General features: G+C 47.5%; 2 protein-coding genes across 9 annotated transcripts in view; both read right to left on the minus strand.

Moving 5' to 3' along the window:
* RHO (rhodopsin) lies at positions 1 to 4,152 on the minus strand. The gene is made up of 5 exons (XM_013182260.3): positions 3,205 to 4,152; positions 2,118 to 2,286; positions 1,869 to 2,034; positions 1,428 to 1,667; positions 1 to 876 (listed from the first exon to the last, which is right to left on the minus strand). Exons 1-5 carry the CDS (start codon positions 3,563 to 3,565, stop codon positions 757 to 759), a joined length of 1,056 nt encoding a protein of 351 aa, XP_013037714.1. The 5' UTR covers positions 3,566 to 4,152; the 3' UTR covers positions 1 to 756.
* A 4,655-nt stretch (positions 4,153 to 8,807) lies between these two features.
* IFT122 (intraflagellar transport 122) overlaps positions 8,808 to 17,776 on the minus strand; it is a 32,608-nt gene continuing 23,639 nt past the window's right edge. For 5 of the 8 annotated variants that reach the window (XM_067003119.1, XM_048073522.2, XM_048073540.2 and 2 more), the window contains 9 exons: positions 17,252 to 17,392; positions 16,144 to 16,241; positions 15,156 to 15,256; positions 13,208 to 13,373; positions 12,105 to 12,216; positions 11,538 to 11,666; positions 10,617 to 10,696; positions 9,931 to 10,095; positions 8,808 to 9,239 (listed from right to left, as the gene is read on the minus strand). In XM_067003119.1, coding sequence (XP_066859220.1) covers positions 9,150 to 9,239; positions 9,931 to 10,095; positions 10,617 to 10,696; positions 11,538 to 11,666; positions 12,105 to 12,216; positions 13,208 to 13,373; positions 15,156 to 15,256; positions 16,144 to 16,241; positions 17,252 to 17,392 — 1,082 coding nt within the window. In that variant the 3' untranslated portion in view covers positions 8,808 to 9,149. Of the gene's footprint in view, positions 9,240 to 9,930; positions 10,096 to 10,616; positions 10,697 to 10,726; positions 11,305 to 11,537; positions 11,667 to 12,104; positions 12,217 to 13,207; positions 13,374 to 15,155; positions 15,257 to 16,143; positions 16,242 to 17,251; positions 17,393 to 17,776 lie in introns of those variants that run through there. The other 3 variants (XR_010833922.1, XM_067003120.1, XR_010833923.1) reach the window with 3 other exon arrangements.

A 17,776-nucleotide genomic window follows, 5' to 3' on the forward strand; every position in this document is an offset into this window, starting at 1 on the left:
ATCAAGAGGGGCTGCTGCCGAGGCGCAAACACCGAGTGCACGTCGCGATGCTGGGCGCCCGTGGAAATGAGCACCAAGCTCTCCGCGAGCACACCCAACCGCAGCTGTGCCATGCTGCGCCACGCCGCCTGCTCGCGGGTGGGGTCTGCACCATCACCTCTGCAGCACGGAGGAGCCCATGCGCACCAAGACACCCCCATCTCCCCAGAGGCGTCGCAGCGCCTCCCGGATCTTCTGAAATGCGGTGGTGGGGCAGGGCTGGGCCTGGAGCACCCAGCAGTGGCCCCAGCATGGCGCAGCAGGGCCCAGCTGCCGCCTGTGTCTGCCGGGCAATGTCCCAGCGGCAGAGCCGAGGGGGGCTCAGCCCCAGCCCCACTGAGGCCCTTGTGCGGCCGCGGTGAGGGAGGTAGCAGTGGCTCTGTCGTGGCCCGGGGTTCGCACCGTGTGGTGCAGGGCATGCGTGCACATGAAGGGGATGTCAGACCGAGTGGCCTGCACGGTGCAGACGGGTGTGAGCTCTCAGCAAATCAACAGAAAAGCACGGATTTACGCCAGCGGAGGAGCTAAGCCTTTGCATTTTAATTACAAAACGTGTACACATTCACAGCCTTGTTCCCAGGGTTCCTATTGTCAGGAGAGAGAAGCCCGCCCTGCAGGGCCGTGGTGAAGCGGGGGCAGGCGATGGCAGTGGTGGGACTAGGTTCGTGCTGGCAGGGCGGCGACGCACACCCTGAGGGCCGGCCGCTCCGGCAGGATCTACGCGGGGGAGACCTGGCTGGTGGAGACGGAGGAGGTCTCTGTCTTGCCAGCAGATGTGTCCTCGTCACCCAGCGGATTCTTGCCGCAGCAGAGGGTTGTGATCATGCAGTTACGGAACTGGAAGGGAAGGGAGACATTGGGTGAGGGCAGGTGGCCGCTGGGGGTTGCCTCTGTGCTGGATCCCTCTGTGCCGCCTGGGGCAGAGCCAGGGGGATGGCAAGAGCGAGCCCCAGCAGCACCGCAGGCTCTGCCCAGGCCCTGGTGCCCAGGCTCTGTCCAGCAGTGGGGCCGTCACAGCGGGAGCATCTCCCAGAGACACAGGCTCCTGGGGGCTGTTGCAGGGGGCTGTGTGGACGCCTCTGGCACGGCAGCGCCGGATGCACCGTGCAGGGTGAAGTTTCCTTCCTGCTGCCCGGGGCCGGCGCAGTGCAGCCCCACCTCTTCCACTGGGACAACATGTCTCATTCGGATGGGTGGGTTTGCATTTACAAGATCTATGCTGTGCGAAGGGATGAGTTGCACTGTCACCACCCTCCTTCACACAGGCACAAGGTTACCTGGAAGCAAAGCCCTCGCAGCTCACTGGTGCGCTGGAGGTCTGGTAGCAATCCCCAAGCTGCTATGAAGGCAAACACCACAAAGGAAATCACCTGGCATGCGGCAGTTACCTGTTTGTTCATTACGATGTAAATCACAGGGTTATAGATGGCAGAGCTCTTGGCAAAGAATGCCGGGATGGTCATGAAGATGGGCCCGAAGTCTGACCCCTGGTTGGTGAAGATGTAGAAAGCGACGCTGGCGTAGGGGACCCAGCAGATGAGGAAGGCAATGACCATGATGATGACCATGCGGGTCACTTCCTTCTCTGCCTTCTGGGTGGTGGCAGACTCCTGCTGCTGGGCGGCAGCCTGCGGGCAGAAGGAACAGGGAGGTGATGGATGTGGGGGAGGGTTCAGCCTGCGAGGGGTGTGGGGTCAGGGTTTGGGGTAGTTGGGCTGCATGCCCGGAGCTTGCGGTGCTCCCCTGCGGGGCGACCGACACGGTCCTTCCTGCCACCTGTCCGGAGCCTGGCGCGGCCCCGTGCAGCACCCTCACCAGCAGGCACCCACCTCCTTCACAGTGCAAACCAGGTTCCCGTAGCAGAAGAATATGACCGTCAGCGGGATCATGAAGTGAACCACAAACATGTAGATGACGAACGATTCGTTGTTGATCTCTGGCTTCAGCGTGTAGTAGTCGATCCCGCACGAGCACTGCATGCCCTCAGGGATGTACCTGCGAGGTGACACAGGGGGTCGGCGCCCCGCACAGACGCCCGTGGCCAGCCGGGGCCCCGCGCCAGGCGGCACCCTGCCTACCGTGACCAGCCGAAGAGCGGGGGAGCCGCGCACGCCAGGGCCATGATCCAGGAGAAGGCAACCCCCATGATGGCGTGGTTCTCCCCGAAGCGGAAGTTGCTCATGGGCTTGCAGACCACTACGTACCGCTCGACAGCCAGCACGACCAGTGACCAGAGCGCAATTTCACCTGAAGCAGGGAGAGAGGGATGGAGATACAGGGCCTTTGAGGGCCAGGAGAAAAGCTACTGAAGGCAGCACGGGGCCTCCTCCGACCTTTCATGTTCCCAGGGCAGACCCCTAAGAGCAGGTAAATCCCCACCCGGGTTCAGAAACAGCAGTGAACAAGGGCTAAGTGCTGACACGGTGGGAAGGCATCAGAAGGCACCTCCACACTGCGGTGCCGCCCCTGCAGTAACCGCCGTGCTCTGTGTGTTGGGGTCCATCGCCGAACCCCACTCTCTGCCCGGACTGCCCCCACACCCGCGGGTCTGCGGCCCCGCTCGGGGTGCCCGTCATGCCGGGGTCCTACTCCTACCCGCAGCTTCCCAGCAACTTGTGCCATGAGGCCCGAACCAACAAAACGGTTGCCTCGCTTGTGGCTGAGGGCTGAGCTGAACGGAGGAGGGCGTTTTTAGACACACAATTTCTGATTAACATCTGTTTCTGTCAAAGCCGGGCTGGCAGGGGAGCAGAGACAGCTTGGCCAGCCTGCGCCACCGAGCGCCGCGTCAGAGCGAGCACCAGGCTCAGCCCCGCCAAGCGGGAAGAACAAACTGCCGGATCTCCAGCCAGAGAGCAAGCCAAAAAGATGTGCAAATCCAGCAAAATCTGCTATTGGTTACTTTTCATTGCTACGTTGTTGTTCTCAGGATGCTGAGCAGGTGGCTACCAAAATAAGGTTTAAAAAAAAAAAAAAAAGTGTAATTTGTCACTTTCTTCACCTCCCACCTCCCAGCACTACCACTGCCTCAGCCCACACCAGCGGCAGACCGAGTACCTTCCAGATACCACATGTTTTTCCAAGAGCATCTGGGCATCCTCCCACCCTTTCCTAAAATCTGGAGCAATTTCTGGCAGAAGATTTTTGAATATTTGGAAAACTCACCACCCAGTGTAGCAAAGAAGCCTTCGATGTAGCACCCTGTTACTCCAAAGACAAAGTACCCATTCATCGAAGTGTACATGGTGGTCGTGAAGCCTCCGAAGACCATGAAGAGGTCGGCAACCGCCAGGTTCAGGAGGATGTAGTTTAGAGGTGTCCGGAGCTTCTTGTGCTGGATGGTAACATACAGCGTGAGGAAGTTGACGGGGAAGCCGAGCAGGATCAGCATGAACATGTAGGCAGCCAGCGCCGAGAACTTCCAGGGCTCAGCCAGGTAGTACTGGGGGTACTCGAAGGGGCTCCGCACCACCCCGGTCTTGTTGGACATGGGCACGTAGAAATCTTGGCCTTCTGTCCCGTTCATGGTTGCGGTTGGTGAGGTGCCTTTTGCTCTTACTCAGGTTTTTTTTGTGTGCGTGGGGGAATTGCCTCTGAAGCTGGGCTCCCGCCACCTCTCAGCCTTCGCCGTTACCCCGGGGAGAAGTGGCTACGCTCACCTCCGCGGGGCACCCCTTATAAAGTGCCCCCTGGGGTAAGCTCCAGGCATTGGTGTCAGCACGATTAGGGCTTAGAGAATTATTAATCATAATCATCCAGGAGTAATTGGCTTTCTTGGGAAGGTATTAAGGTGACACCTGTTTCTGGCCTGCACTGTCATTGTTGCAGACCGTGGTTCATGGTCATTATATATAAAGAGGTAGCTCTGCAGCACACTGCTCGATGGGGGGCCCAAACCAGGAGGCAGCTCCACCTGCACGGCCTCGATCCTCGGCATGGCTGCGCCGCTCCCCGAGGAGCGAGCGCTCGGGGCAGCCCCGTGCCTTACGTGGTCACTGCAGCCCGTGGCCCGGAGCGGGGTGCCCACAGCTCGTGCTGCCATCGCCCAGGGGAGGCACGCGCCCCACTGAGCACGCAGTCCACCCCCCAGGGGCACTCAGGGGCTGAGCTGCCCGCCAGTTGGACATGCCTCAGTTTCCCCACAGAGGGTTGGAAACGGGACACATCGCTACCGGGTCAGAGGGAAGGACAAAGCACGCAGGACCCTGCTCATGGCTGTGCTTGCCCAAAGCTCCCAGGCTGAGCGTTCAGCTCTTGCCAACAAACCGAACTCTTCTCTGCCCCCTGTGAGCAGGAGTGAATTCTGTGACTGAAAACCCCACAACCGTGAGTTTGGGGGCTGTAGTGGGTGCTGGGCTGGGCAGGTTTGGTGTGGTCCACCAGAGACAGAGGCCTGTTCTTACAAGAGGAAAGCTGTGACACCAGCTAGCCCCTGCTGCAGAGCGTCTCCATCACTGCTGCCGTTCCCAGGAGGAGGCTGGTGACAGAGTACTCTCAGGCAGCATGACCATCAGCCCTTCTCCCACGTGCTCTCAGCCATCTGCTTTTTCTGCTGCAAGATTTGACTGAGAAGGTTTGAAGAACACAGTTAAACACTGACCCTGCTGGCGAGTTTCCAGTTGTATCACTTCCTCCGTCTCTGGCCTGACATGTGTTTTGCATCACGCCAATTACATTGGTAGCACCAACAAAATAACCTAGCCCATCCGTCTTGGACAGGTATCATTCTGCATTGGTGCTGAGAAAGGTTGTGGGCAAGGTACAGAAGGAAATTTCTGAGCTGAAGCCAACATTCGACCTCATATTCCGGGTGACAGACATCTTCCGTCTCCCTGAAACTTTGCAGAAGTGTTGGATTCCATATAGGTGGGCATTAGAGCTGCAGGGGAAGCTGTTGTTGGAGCCCCCCATGTCCTAATGTCTACCTCCCCACTTGATGCACTCAGTTGTGCTTGAAATGTTCTTTTTGCCAGTCAGCACCTGAGTTAGACATTATCTGGTTTACAGTTTTCAGACAATAGGACAGCATGTACACAAGTGAACACAACGAAGCCAACCACAGATCTCCCTTCTGTACAAGGTGATTCCCTACAGTTCGTGCCACCACGATTAATCTTTCAAACTCCGAAGCTATTTTCCCCACTTTTTTTTTCCTTTCTTTCTTTCTTTGCACCCACTGTTTATCACTGTTCTCATGTACATATTACTCTCAGCACTAACAGCACTCCAGTCGGCACGCAAATTGCAGGCAGTGTCCCCGCAGAGGTTAGAGCAGACTGCTTGGCCCCTTGGTAGGGGACAGGGCTCCAGGGGACCTGAGCACCCCCACAGCAATTGCTTTCTAGGCTGCAGCCAGGGGCTTGGGCTTAACTTCCCCTGCAACCAGGAGCTGAGGAGAGGGCAACTGAGTGCCTCATGCAGCACGGAGGAGGATGTGCCAGAGCAGCTGGAGCTTGCGGGTGGGAGGTGAGCAGAGGCTCACGTCCTCTTGGCCTTAATAAACTTGCTTCAGTCCTGGCCTAGTTTTCACCAGTGTTCCCTGTGGGCTAGTTTAGCACATGCAAAACTGTTCAAAGGGAAAAAGCAGAAAACTCTGTGTTCTCTTCAAAAAAAAGGCCAAGCGGGGAAACCTTCCCTCTAAGTGGGGAACATCTTACAGAAGAACTGATGGACCTGAAGCGCTGGTACCACTGACAAAGACAGACCTGTCTGTCATCAAAGGCAGGTCGCGATCACCCCGGACAGCCACAGAAGTCTTCCTTCACGTCAGTGTGCAAATACCAGCTCCTCGCACATCCTCTGCTCGTAGTATGTCCCTCTCAATTAACTTTTCACATGTGTTGTCAAGGCCAAAGCGGTGCCACTAACTGCAAGTGCAGCTGTTCACACTTGTACCTGGGTGTACAAGAAGGATTAAAGGTTTATCTTCCCCATATACAAATATGCCACATTAAGCTCTGATGCAATAAGCTGCTGCTGAGGTTAGCAGCTGCTGCTCGGGGCTTAGGGCCTGACCTGCGTCACCACTGGAGTAAGGGCAGCGGGAAACGCAAGCAGTGACAGGGTAGAAGCTCAGGGCAAGTTGAAGAAAAGAGTTGGTGAACCACTCACAATTGGTTCAAACAAAAGCTGTGTGGTGGGACTTGCACATCCAGGGACTTCTTATCATGGAGTCACCAGAGAGCTTCAATGGCACAAGGCAGGCTGGAGCTAGAACATCTTAACAACTGACGAGATGTGCAGAGCCCAGCTTTGCCTGGAAAAGCCCAATACTCTTTTCAAACTTAGACTATTGACAGAGAAGGTGTTTAAAAACGCACAAAAAAAGCTTCCTTGTTTGATCTATTTTGCCTCTGTGTCATTGCAAACCCTGTCTATTTATTTTTATAATTTTTCATTCCTCCTAGCTCTACAAAGCCAGCTCAGTTCTGGAAGAACAAACTGAATTCCATTTTGGCTCACGTATCAAACAGCATTATTTACCAATGTCACTTGCGAAGTCTTTATTGCAAACAGTGATATACGAGTCAGAAAGCAGACAAGTGCCAATTAGAACACAATGTTTTTAAAGTGGTAAATTAAGCAAATTTGGTCAGGAACCACTGAGGGACTCGGAAACCCTGTAGTGCTATTCCATAGCATCATAGAATGGCAGAATGGTTTGGGTTGGAAGGGACCTTAAGGCCCACCCAGTGCCGCCCCCTGCCCCCAGCCCAGGCTGCCCCCAGCCCCACGCAGCCCGGCCGTGGGCACTGCCAGCGATGGGGCACCCGCAGCTCCTGGGGCAGCCTGCGCCAGGGCCTCACCGCCCTCAGAGTAGAGAATTCCTTCCTTATATCTAACCTAAACCTCCCTCTCTTAGTTTAGAGCCGTTCCCCCTCGTCCTGTCACCGCTCCCCCCGACAAAAAGTCCCTCCCCGGCTTTCCTGCAGCCCCCTCGGGCGCTGGCAGGCCGCTCTAAGGCCTCCCGGAGCCTTCTCTGCTGCAGGCTGAGCGCCCCCAGCTCCCCCAGCCTGCCCTCACAGCAGAGCTGCTCCAGCCTCTGAGCAGCCCCGGGGCCTCCTCTGCACCCGCTCCAGCAGGTCCCTGTCCTGGGGCTGGGGGCCCCAGAGCTGCAGTCCTGCAGGTGGGGTCTCGCGAGAGTGGAAAGATTTCGAAGTGTCACTTTCCAGAGGAACGCAAGCAGACAGAGACATCGCTCACTGATTTCACGAGCAAAGTGCTGCTGTTCACACGGTAGCTGCTTTACCAGCACCCACCAACCTCAGACAGTAGTTTAAGGCAGTAAATTAGAATATTATTTGCCACTCAAAACAAAGGGAGCCTTGTGACATACAGGATGTCATAATAAAACTCGTGCTAACAAGGGTACAACTTGAACTGGGTTAAAGTCAAGAGACCTATCGCTTCCCAACTCCAATCCAGCCCAGCTGGTTCCCCACACAGATCCTCGTGCTGTCAGAACTGCTCAGTACCCACCCTCAGATTCAGTTATCCACCAGTACTTGGTGTGCTGCATCTGGCTGGGATGGAGCTAACGTTCTTCATAGCAGCCCATGTGGTGCCGTGTTTTGGATTTGCTAAAATGGTGTTGATAAAACAGCAGCCCTTTAGCTATTGCTGAGCACTGCTTGCACAGAGCTGAAGGGTAATTTTGTTCCCTGCTCTGCCTCCAGCAATGGGCCAGAGGCGGGCAAGCAGCTGGGAGGGGGCCCAGCCAGGACAGCTGACCCAAGCTGACCAAAGGGGCGTTCCATACAAGATGACGTGGTGCTCAGAAACAAGAGGAGAAGAGGAAGACAAACACCGTAACCACCACTATGTAACCATTACTCATGCTGAGGCCCTGCTTTCCAGGAAGCAGCTGGGCATCTGCCTGCCACAAGGAATTAAAGAATAAATTGCTTACTGCTTTTCTTGCTTATTAAGCTGTCTTTATCTTGACCGACAAGTTTTTCTCCTTTTGCTCTTTTAATTATCTCCCGTCCTGCCAGCGTGGGGTGGGAAGTGAGCATACAACTGCACGGCTGCTTAGCTGCTGTCTGGGAGGGACCTGCCACATTTGGTCAAGCAGCTGCGCCACTGAAGTCCCCTCGCTCTCAGCACCTGGTTGGCTACACTAGAAAAAAACTCGAAGGCAGGTCCATCTCCTCTCACCTCTCCACTGTGCTTCCCATGGCTCTGGACCGGAACAATGCTAAGGAGCTACTGCTCAGAAACACTGCGTTAGCGCATCACCTCTGCCAGGGAGCGCAGCACGACAGTCAGCGGAGCTGTGCTAGCTCAGGCAGGCAGGTGGGCCCACACCACAAAGGTACACTCACATCACAGCAGCCACAGGAGCGGACAGGATGCCAGTATTCCTGCGAGCTACCCCACGATCTTAATAACAAAGCAAGTTGCATCACCTACAATTTTCTTCTCAGCAGATGAAGAACTCTCCTACCCTTAGGTAAAGAGGAGGAACTGTGAGAAAACAGTGGCTGACTGTGAGCCCTCAGCTGCTTTGGTGTTCCTCCCTGTCAACCCAATGTATTTATAAGCACGCAAACACATTCAGTTTAGCCCATTAGGTCAGTGGCTTTTCTTTCATTAATGGTAAACATGCTAATGTTACCAGAAACACATAGGCTGCAGTAGACAGATGAGGAACTTACACCTGGGTGTTTTTGCTAACATGAAATGGACACTTCCATACAGAACCTGTCATGTGGATTTTAACAAGAATAAATTCTACATAGGTTAAAAGGAAATTCTGAGACAAACAGTACTGAAAAATAGTCCCATTTATTTGAAGTTCTGACAATAACAGGTACATATTAAGGAACAAATTAAGTCCTAACACAAGTTGGAGTAAAAACAATTACTTCAAGTCTGAACTTGACCCTAGCAACCTTCCTGTAAAAATCCGTGGCACTTCAGCTGCTTGTCTGGGAAGTGTAGAGGACAGACATGCTCATTTAAAAAAGTTAAATTTCTTCAACTCAGTTCCACTCACATACAAAACAGAACAAGATGACAACTAAGTTGTTAGGAAAACCATGAATCTAACAAGTACTTTGCCAAGTCAATAGGGAAGTCTCTCAGTTGAGGTATAAGATTGTTTTTCTTCATTGGTTTGACTCATCTATTCTCCTTCGGCAGAACGGACAACAGTTATGCTGGAGCACGAGAAGCTCATAGTCTTCCGTGTGGAACATCTATGAATTAGGAACAAATTGAGGGACAAATTAGCCTGTGACTAGATCAAAGAAAATGCAGACTGAGCTCAATGGATTTTCTGACACATTCTGAAGCTACTATTACACAACAACTGGCCCTCTTACTTTCAACCGCTTGTCAGAGCTATAACCTACAACAGAGCAGCAAACATTTTGCAGATCACTGCCAGTGTAGCTGAAGATGCACAAACCAATGAATGACTGTTAGGAAGGATGAAAATTAGACTTTATGTAACCAAATGTGACTGAATTCCAGAATTTCAAAAAGCCATTCCTGAGAAGGGAAGAAGGAAAAGAGGGACTGAACCACAAGCTAACTTAGTTTACTGACTGATTTTCCCTGCTAGACCAGGCTGAATGTCAGAGAGGCAGACCAAAAAGGAATAAATACAAATCAGCATTTGTTGTTCAGTTGAGGTTTGCTCAACAGGTTCTGACTATTGCTGTCAGCGCAGCTTCTCAAAGTTTTCTTCCCAAACTCAGCTACCTCAAGGTTTTCAGAAGGCAGCTGTTCCTCTGTGCACCACATTGCTCATTTTTTCATTGCTTCTCTGTCTCTACACCATTCAGGAATTTACTGAATATATCTTAAAGTATGAAGTTATCAATGATTTGAATTGTTTCAGCTAATTTCTCAGTATTTTTTTAAACCTCTCTATGAAAACACTACCTGAAAACATGATGGACACATGGTAATGGAGGCATCTGGTAGCAGGGAACGGTAGTACTGCCATCGCAATGGCTTTGGCCAGCGTTTAATCAGAACGTCCCTCCGACTCAGCGACTGGAGAACAGCACGATTCACAATCACTGGAACAAATTCTGAGCCTCCTTGCTGCAGGTGAGCAGGTTTAGAAAAAAATTGTTACCAACTGCAAAGTCCTTTGAGGATTAATACGATCTTGTAAAATGCAAAGTACAATTCAGCAGGAAAAAATAATATACAACGAGCCTAATCCCACCGAACTCACTGTCAGTTTTATCAACATTTCCAGTGACAACAGCATCCAGCTATATCTCTATCTTCTTCTTAGTGAGTTTCTATTATAGATGTTAACACAACTCTTTGTAAATAATACCCATGCCCACAGGCACGTATTAAAACCTCACAGTAATGATTGTTTTATAGTAATACCCATAGAAGACAACCCCACTGCATGATGATAAAATCAAATTCCAGGAACATTTACTTTAAGATCTTTTTATATACCAGCTCCCTAATCTGTATCTCTCTTGTGATAGTCTACATAACACATTCACACTAGAAGAGCAGCATGAACTGTAAGTCAAGACTTTCTACTGATTTTTATTGGTAGCAAGAAAGAAGCTATGGGAAGACGCTGGTAAGGCTCTTACCTCAAAGCTCAGTTTTGCTGTAAAGGGATCATCATCTTCAATAACATCTGCATTGTCATCAAGCCTCAAACTCTGTGCATCTAAAGACGTTTCTTAAGGAAGAACCAGAGTTCTATAAAATTGGCTGTTCTCACTGTAGCTAGCACTCACAGAATAAATATAAAACCATTCTAGCAGGACTGGTATCCTTGTTGCTCCAGAGGGTTAAGGCATTCTCGGGCTGCTACAGTGCCTAGGTTATTATAGAAAGTACTAGAGAAGGGGTTACTCTGATTACAGTAACTAAGGAACTTTATAATTGCAGCAGCTGTAGACCAGCAAAACTGACTACAACCAAATATGACATCAGCTCTGCCTGATTTCTGGTCTGTCCGCATCTGACATTGCAAAAAGCAAGAGAAGCCAACTCTTTAAATTACATTTTAAGCAGTTTTATTCAGAGATTACGTTTTCTTATGCATTACTGTGCACCTAGTATTATATGGCCCCCACAGCAACTGGGAGCTCTGGGTGCCAAAACTTTACAAAAGAGATTCCAACAGGAATGAAAGTCCATGCTGGTTTCCCTTGCTTAAGAAGAAAGCAGCCTCTAAAGCAAGCCGTTGTTGGAAGTGAGTAACACGCTTCAGATTCTCCCCACTCTTTACTGAAAGCAGTTACAGCAGACTAGGTACAGCATGGCATTCCACTGTTAAAATGAAGTATTTCAGATAATTAGAAACAAGGTTTTGTGATGAAAAATCTTTATAAACATAGTAGGTTTAATTAATATATCACTGCTTGTTATAATAACTTGAAAAGGAAACAACATAATCGTACTTGCATCAGTCATATGACAAAAAGATTAAACCTACAAAAAATCAAAATTGCTTATTTATTCCTAAGAAAGGGACTGCAAACAGTTTTTAATCAACAGGATACTGTCACTCATCATCTCTTGCCATTTATTCTCTCTCTTATTCAGTCTTGGAGCTTCAAGATCAATGAGAGCTACAGCTTCTTCATCTGTGATGCCATCTTCCAAATAGAACTCAACCAGATGCAGCACTTCTAAAGGGGTGTGAAAAACAAGGAGCATGACCTACAAGGTCTCAGAAAACGCCTTCTAGAAAATACTTTGCCCTTTAAGAAGTGAACAGCCTCTGGCTTCTCCCCACACGTTCTCATGAAGGAAAAAACAAAGCAAAACAAAAGCAACAAAACAAAAAAATGCCTCAACTTCTCAAAGGACGACATCTGTGTTCATTAAACACTTTATACACTCAGTGTTTCAGAATAAAGCAATGCTTTGCTGCTGGTGTCTCGCAGTGAAATCCAACTACGCCTGGGACAAGAAGCAGCCACTTAGTCAAATCTAACAACACTGAAAGGGAAGATTTGCTTGTCCAAGTAACATTGCAAAGGGAACAAACCAAGTACTAATATATTCTGTTCAGTTTAACATTTATCTACATGAAAAGTACAACAAAGTATGATATTCCAACGCACCATAGGAGGACGCGGAGAAGACGAAAGGTTGTCTGCAATTAATGCAGACATTCCCCAAGTTATTTAGCAAAGGGTTGTTGGTAGAGCACCTATAACACAAGGGTACAAGCTCCTGCAAAGACACATACAGAGCACAGTAATCATAAACAGGCCAGCATATCTGGTACACTTTGGTTTCAGTTAAACAGGGGTTCCTTAGGTTTACACCACTGATATTACATCAGCCCTAATCGGAAGAAATATTGCTGTGAAATCAGATCCTTAAACATCTGAAAACGCTTTTCTTTTTTAATAAAACAGCAAGTTTTCACATTAAAAAATTGCTGTCTTCACCATTGTAACAATAACATTTTCACCTTGCCTTTGCAGTAACAGAAGCAAAATTTTGTATCAAATACATAGTAATAAAAGAAGTCAAAGGGAAGTTTACTGAGATTTTTTTTTTTAACTGAGAATTTTTTTTCTCCGCAGGTTTGGTCAAATTCAAGTTTTCCAATTAATTCATTTCTCTTCTTTTCAAGAGCACAGTTATTTTAGGCAGTTCTTAAGACTGCGTTTCTATTATTTCAGGTAGCCAGGTGCTTGTTCAGTGCACAATACAATTTATTTTTAGTGAGTACTCCATGAGACGTGGCTTTATAGAGCACTGCAGAAATTCAGGCTTCAGTTAAAGAAGAAAAGGTGATAAAATAAGACTTAAGGAAGGAAGGTCATTCAAGGGATAGGGGGAGGAGGGAAGGAGTGCTAGGAGTTGGGACAAATCAAAGTGACCTCCAGCTGCAGAAAGTCATAAAGACCATGGTGTAATTGCATGTGGATCAGAGAGAAAAAGGCTTGAAGGAATTAATAGGCAGAGAAGAAGGTAGACACAAGACAGGAGAGAGAGGACAGAAGCTGCCTATCAAGAAAGAACTGATTTTAGTTTGTTCTCAGGAGCAAATGGAAGCCTGACCTGAAGAATAACAATAAAAGGACTGCTTCCAGTGGAAATATAATTATACCACAGACCTAGCAGAATGTATCTCAGACTTTTGTGGATAAGGCAACTCAGATTCTTGGATTAGGCTACTTATTAACGATTAAAAGGAAACAATACAACTTACTTCACTGTCATGAAATGGCTTGGATCGGATTGTCAGGCTGCCCAACTCAATTGATTTCTGGAACCTAGCTGGAATCTGCAGTCCCTGTAACTTGTCATAGGCATGACGAGCCAATTTATATGCACCAAGAGCTTTACTCTGTTTTGCCAGGGCAAATAATGTATTACTATAATTAAATTAAGGAATAAAAATACATATGGCATTTAGGAAAAACTACAATGCTCTTTCCAGTCATAGAAACTGTGCAATGAGGCATATTCTACAACAGCAGTTCAAATAGGCCTTAACAAAATACATATACATATATATACATATAAACACATATACACATAACTATATACTTAACTCCATTTAAATAAACAAATGTGAAAGGACTATCAAAAGTGGCTGGGGGCAATTTTTAGTGAGGTAAGGAACTGACCCTCATCCTGGTTTTGGCTAAGATAGAGTTAATTTTCCTCCCAGTAGCTGGTAGGGTGCTGTGTTTGGGATTTAGCATGAGAATAATGTTGATATCACACTGGTGTTTTAATTGTTGCAGAGCAGTGCTTGCACTAAGCCAAGGACTTTTCAGCTTCTCGCTCTGTCCTGCCAGCGAGCAGGCTGGGGGTGCAGCAGGAGCTGGGAGGGGACAGACCCAGGACAGCTGACCCAAACTGGCCAAAAGGGTATTCCGTACCATATGGGGTCACGCTGAACAATTAATATGGGGGGGCTGGCTGGGGTGGGGGGGGGCGGCTGCTCGGGGATAGGTTGGGCATTGGTCAGCAGGTGGTGAGCAATTGCATTGTGCATCACTTGTTTGTACACATTAGTAGTAGTAGTACTGTTCTCATTATTATTATTTTCCTTTCTTTTCTGTCCTAATAAACTGTCTTTATCTCATCCCACAGGCGTTCATTTCTTTCTGACTCTCTCCCCCATCCCAGAGAGGGAGGGTGAGCGAACGGCTGTGAGGTGCGTGGCTGCCGGCCGGGTCAAACCACAACCGCCCTACATTAATACTGCTTTGGTTAAATTTTCTGACTCCATTTTGAAGTTAATTTTGCAGTGAATGGATTTTCCCATCCAAATTTTACATATATAGAGAGACAGATAGCTACGAACACCAGCAGTGCACTGCCACCTACTAAATGTACATGATCTGACTGGAAAGAACTCAGCACATGCTGTGGCAGTGACCAAGGGGTGTCTCTCTCATTAGCATGTAACAATAACTGCTGTTTAGAAAGCTACCAGTCATAATGGGCACAAGGAATGTTATGGAAGACTTTTTGAAAGATTATACGTCTGTAAGTGAGGAAGTTACTAAAAGGAAAGCAAATATCCCATCCAGAGCCAGAATGGAAGCAAAACCAAGAATATCACGCTGTCCCTAAGGCAACTGCTGACCCTTTTTGTTATTTTTTTTACAGACAGGTGCATTTCTACAGTGTTCACACAGGCCTTTTATGAAGTATTTCCAAAAGATGCAATATGCACTAACAAAGCTGTGCAAATGTTAGCTTGATAGACACTACACAGCTATAACAGCCTCATACAAAGCAAAAGCGCCTGTTTCTCCCCTCCCTCCACCACCTCCTGTCTCAGTTCAGTCTCCTTGCAGCAACACTGTCAAGATTCAGAGCCAACATCCTGTTTCGATGACTAGTATCCTAGAACTTGCTTCCCTGACAAAGGCGATGCATCAGACTGGGTGGGTGGCTGAGAATTACATGTTGGTTGATTTTTACAGCTCCCAAAGACTGGGGGGGGAAAGTAGTGCAGTTAAACACAACGGTTTGAAGGTGCTGATTATTTCCTTAGGGACACAAGTCAATTTCCATTAACTGTAACCAACAGCTGAAACTGAACATACCCTAAAGTAGATCTCTGCATTGTGGATCAACTTCAATTATTCTTTTCATGCATTTCAGCTTCTAGATTCTGTGCTGTATTGGAAGGATACACTTTTGAGATCCCCAAAGGAGTCTCCTTTGTTAAGCTGTGAAGCAGAAACCTGGAAATATTGAAGAGTGTTTCGGGCAAGTGGAAACTGAAAGGCTCCTCCTGCAGTATTAAAAATAAACAGACATTTCTAAGCTGGCAAACCAACAATTTCTATCACTAAGCATCACAACACTAGGCATCTCAAGTACTGTCTCTCTTGCATACAGCTGCAAAAAGAAGAGGTGCTGACAGAATATACCAAGTAGGTTTTACATGCCTAACACCAATGCTCATGCCTGCTACACACAGAAAGACAAAAAGAGATCCACGTAGTTAAAACAATCTTTAACAGGCTATTTAAAAACAGGACATACCAGCCACAAATGGTGTAGAGTCTCCACCACTTAAGGTCTGAAGTAGTCTGACCAGCACAGACCTCAGCTGCAGAGAGTCTTCTTTTGCGTAAGGGTATGGATCAAGGGTTCTCAAATGTTTTACAGAAGATATTTTCACCAACATGGTGGTAACATTACTGTAACTGCTGGAAGCAGCGGGAGATCCCCCCTCAAGACTGTATATCATTCTGGAGTAATTTATAAATATCGTTACTGATACAAGTACCACACTGTGGGAATCTCTAAGCTAGGGTGCCTTCTGTTCAAAACTGTTTTCCATGATTAAAGGAAGAGCCTACCATAGCCAGCGTAGGACTAGAGACCCAGTCACTGGAACCAAGTCAATACAGCTAGCAAAAAAAGGACTGGGGGTGGAAAGTCAACCGTTGTCATATCCTCTGCCCACATTGAGACAAACACAGATCTGCTAAAATTGCACTGCAGTTTTTAGGAACTAAGACAACAGAAGTTCTTGTGCAGTACAACAGAAGGCAAAGAAGTTACTATACAGTATCGTTGATAAATCATTAAATACCTCTAGTTATTTCTGGACTCCTAAAAGAAAAATGCTCATAAAGCATAAATACACAACTTCTAAGGTAAATATCTTACCGTATATCTTTGAATATAGTGGTAGACATGGTAAACTTCTGCCAAATGCTGGAAGTGATGAAACTTCTGTAACATTTCAGTCTTCTGTTGTTCATTCTCTGTGGGATGTAAAGGCATTAGTATATGTCTCCAAGATGAGTCTTCGAGACTCAGTGGGAAGAAAACGATGTATTACGAAACCAGTGCCAGCATTTCCAAAAGAAGTGCATACCAGTCCAGGTGTGTCCCATCTACTTGTGCAAAACACAGGTTAAACAGACTTGCTGTTTTTGTGAGCAAGTTTCTGCTTTAAAAAAGCATGGTAAAACACAACAGTTAAAGCAATAGTTTTAACATAGCTAGAGGCTAGGGCAGAGTTAAAGGCAGAAAATAGTAGCTGTGCATCACTGGGAACTTCATTCATGACTTCAGAGTTTACAAATAAAATGAGTTCTGAAACATTTGTTTCATAGATATTAAATACACTACTAAAAATTTGGAACAATTTGCATTTCCATACAATACCTCAGGGGTAATATGTCAGCACTATCATGCAACAGCTGAACTAAAAAATGTACTTACAGCACCAAGCATAAGACAGTATTATCAATCTTTGTATTCGTTACCAAGCTACATCTCTTAACTACTGGCTCCACTCCTCTCCCACTGAAGAAGAAGAGATGACAGCTAATAATCAGGTTTTTATTTGTTGTCAAAAATAGTTTGTAAAGTATCTCCCCCACCTGCATTCAAGTACTGGGCAGATCTTATGCTCCAAGGCCACCGTTTAGTTACTAGTATTTTAACCTGCCAATCAGTTCTCTAGCTGAAGTGTGTTGAGGGAAGGTACGTGAGGATACAGGATCCCAGGAGACACTATTTTGATTCTAGCCAGATTTCAGAACGAGGCCTACACATGCCGATGTTGTTGTTTTGCTCATCTGTTTTAAATAAGCACATGGGAAAAACAGGGGACTACAAAAATAGCACAAGCCAGAGCTACATACAGCACAAAAGAAGAAAAAAACAACAGTGAAGTAGTTGCAGCAACGCTATCACAATTCACTAGTTGTTTACATGCACAAGAAAGTAACAAATACGAACTTCCTTTCAGTTTTCAGTTACTTACCTTGGGCTATATCTAAACACTGCATGGAAAGCATCCAGTAATAATAGGCTGCATCATTAAATCGGCTTTCAACCACAGCATTGTGTGTTAGCTGCTCCAGCACTCTTACAGCTTCACTCTGCCTGCCAGCCTTGTGGAATGCTATGCAGAAGGCCAAAACAAAGAGGATTTTACAGTGTGATTATATCAATTAACTGAAATTAATGTTTTTAAATTAAGAGCAGCCTATTCAGCCAATATCAAATCATCTACTCAGAGAGGATGAAAAGGATTATACACTCATATTTTTCTCCTTGAAAGCAGCAACACTAATGGAACATGAGATGGATCTGTAGGTATTTCATGGCTTTTGCACTGTCTCAGGGGCTCTTGAGCTGACAGACATTGTACAGTGCAGGGCGTTCTGGTTTTTTCTTTAAATATAGAAAAGAGTAAAACCACAATGATCTTTAGATTTGTATACAAGCAATCTCTAAACACCACAAATCACACCTGCATTCAAAACTACAATAAACTGAAGTTAGA

Source organism: Anser cygnoides, chromosome 10, assembly GCF_040182565.1.
Source record: "Anser cygnoides isolate HZ-2024a breed goose chromosome 10, Taihu_goose_T2T_genome, whole genome shotgun sequence".
NCBI lineage: Eukaryota > Metazoa > Chordata > Aves > Anseriformes > Anatidae > Anser > Anser cygnoides.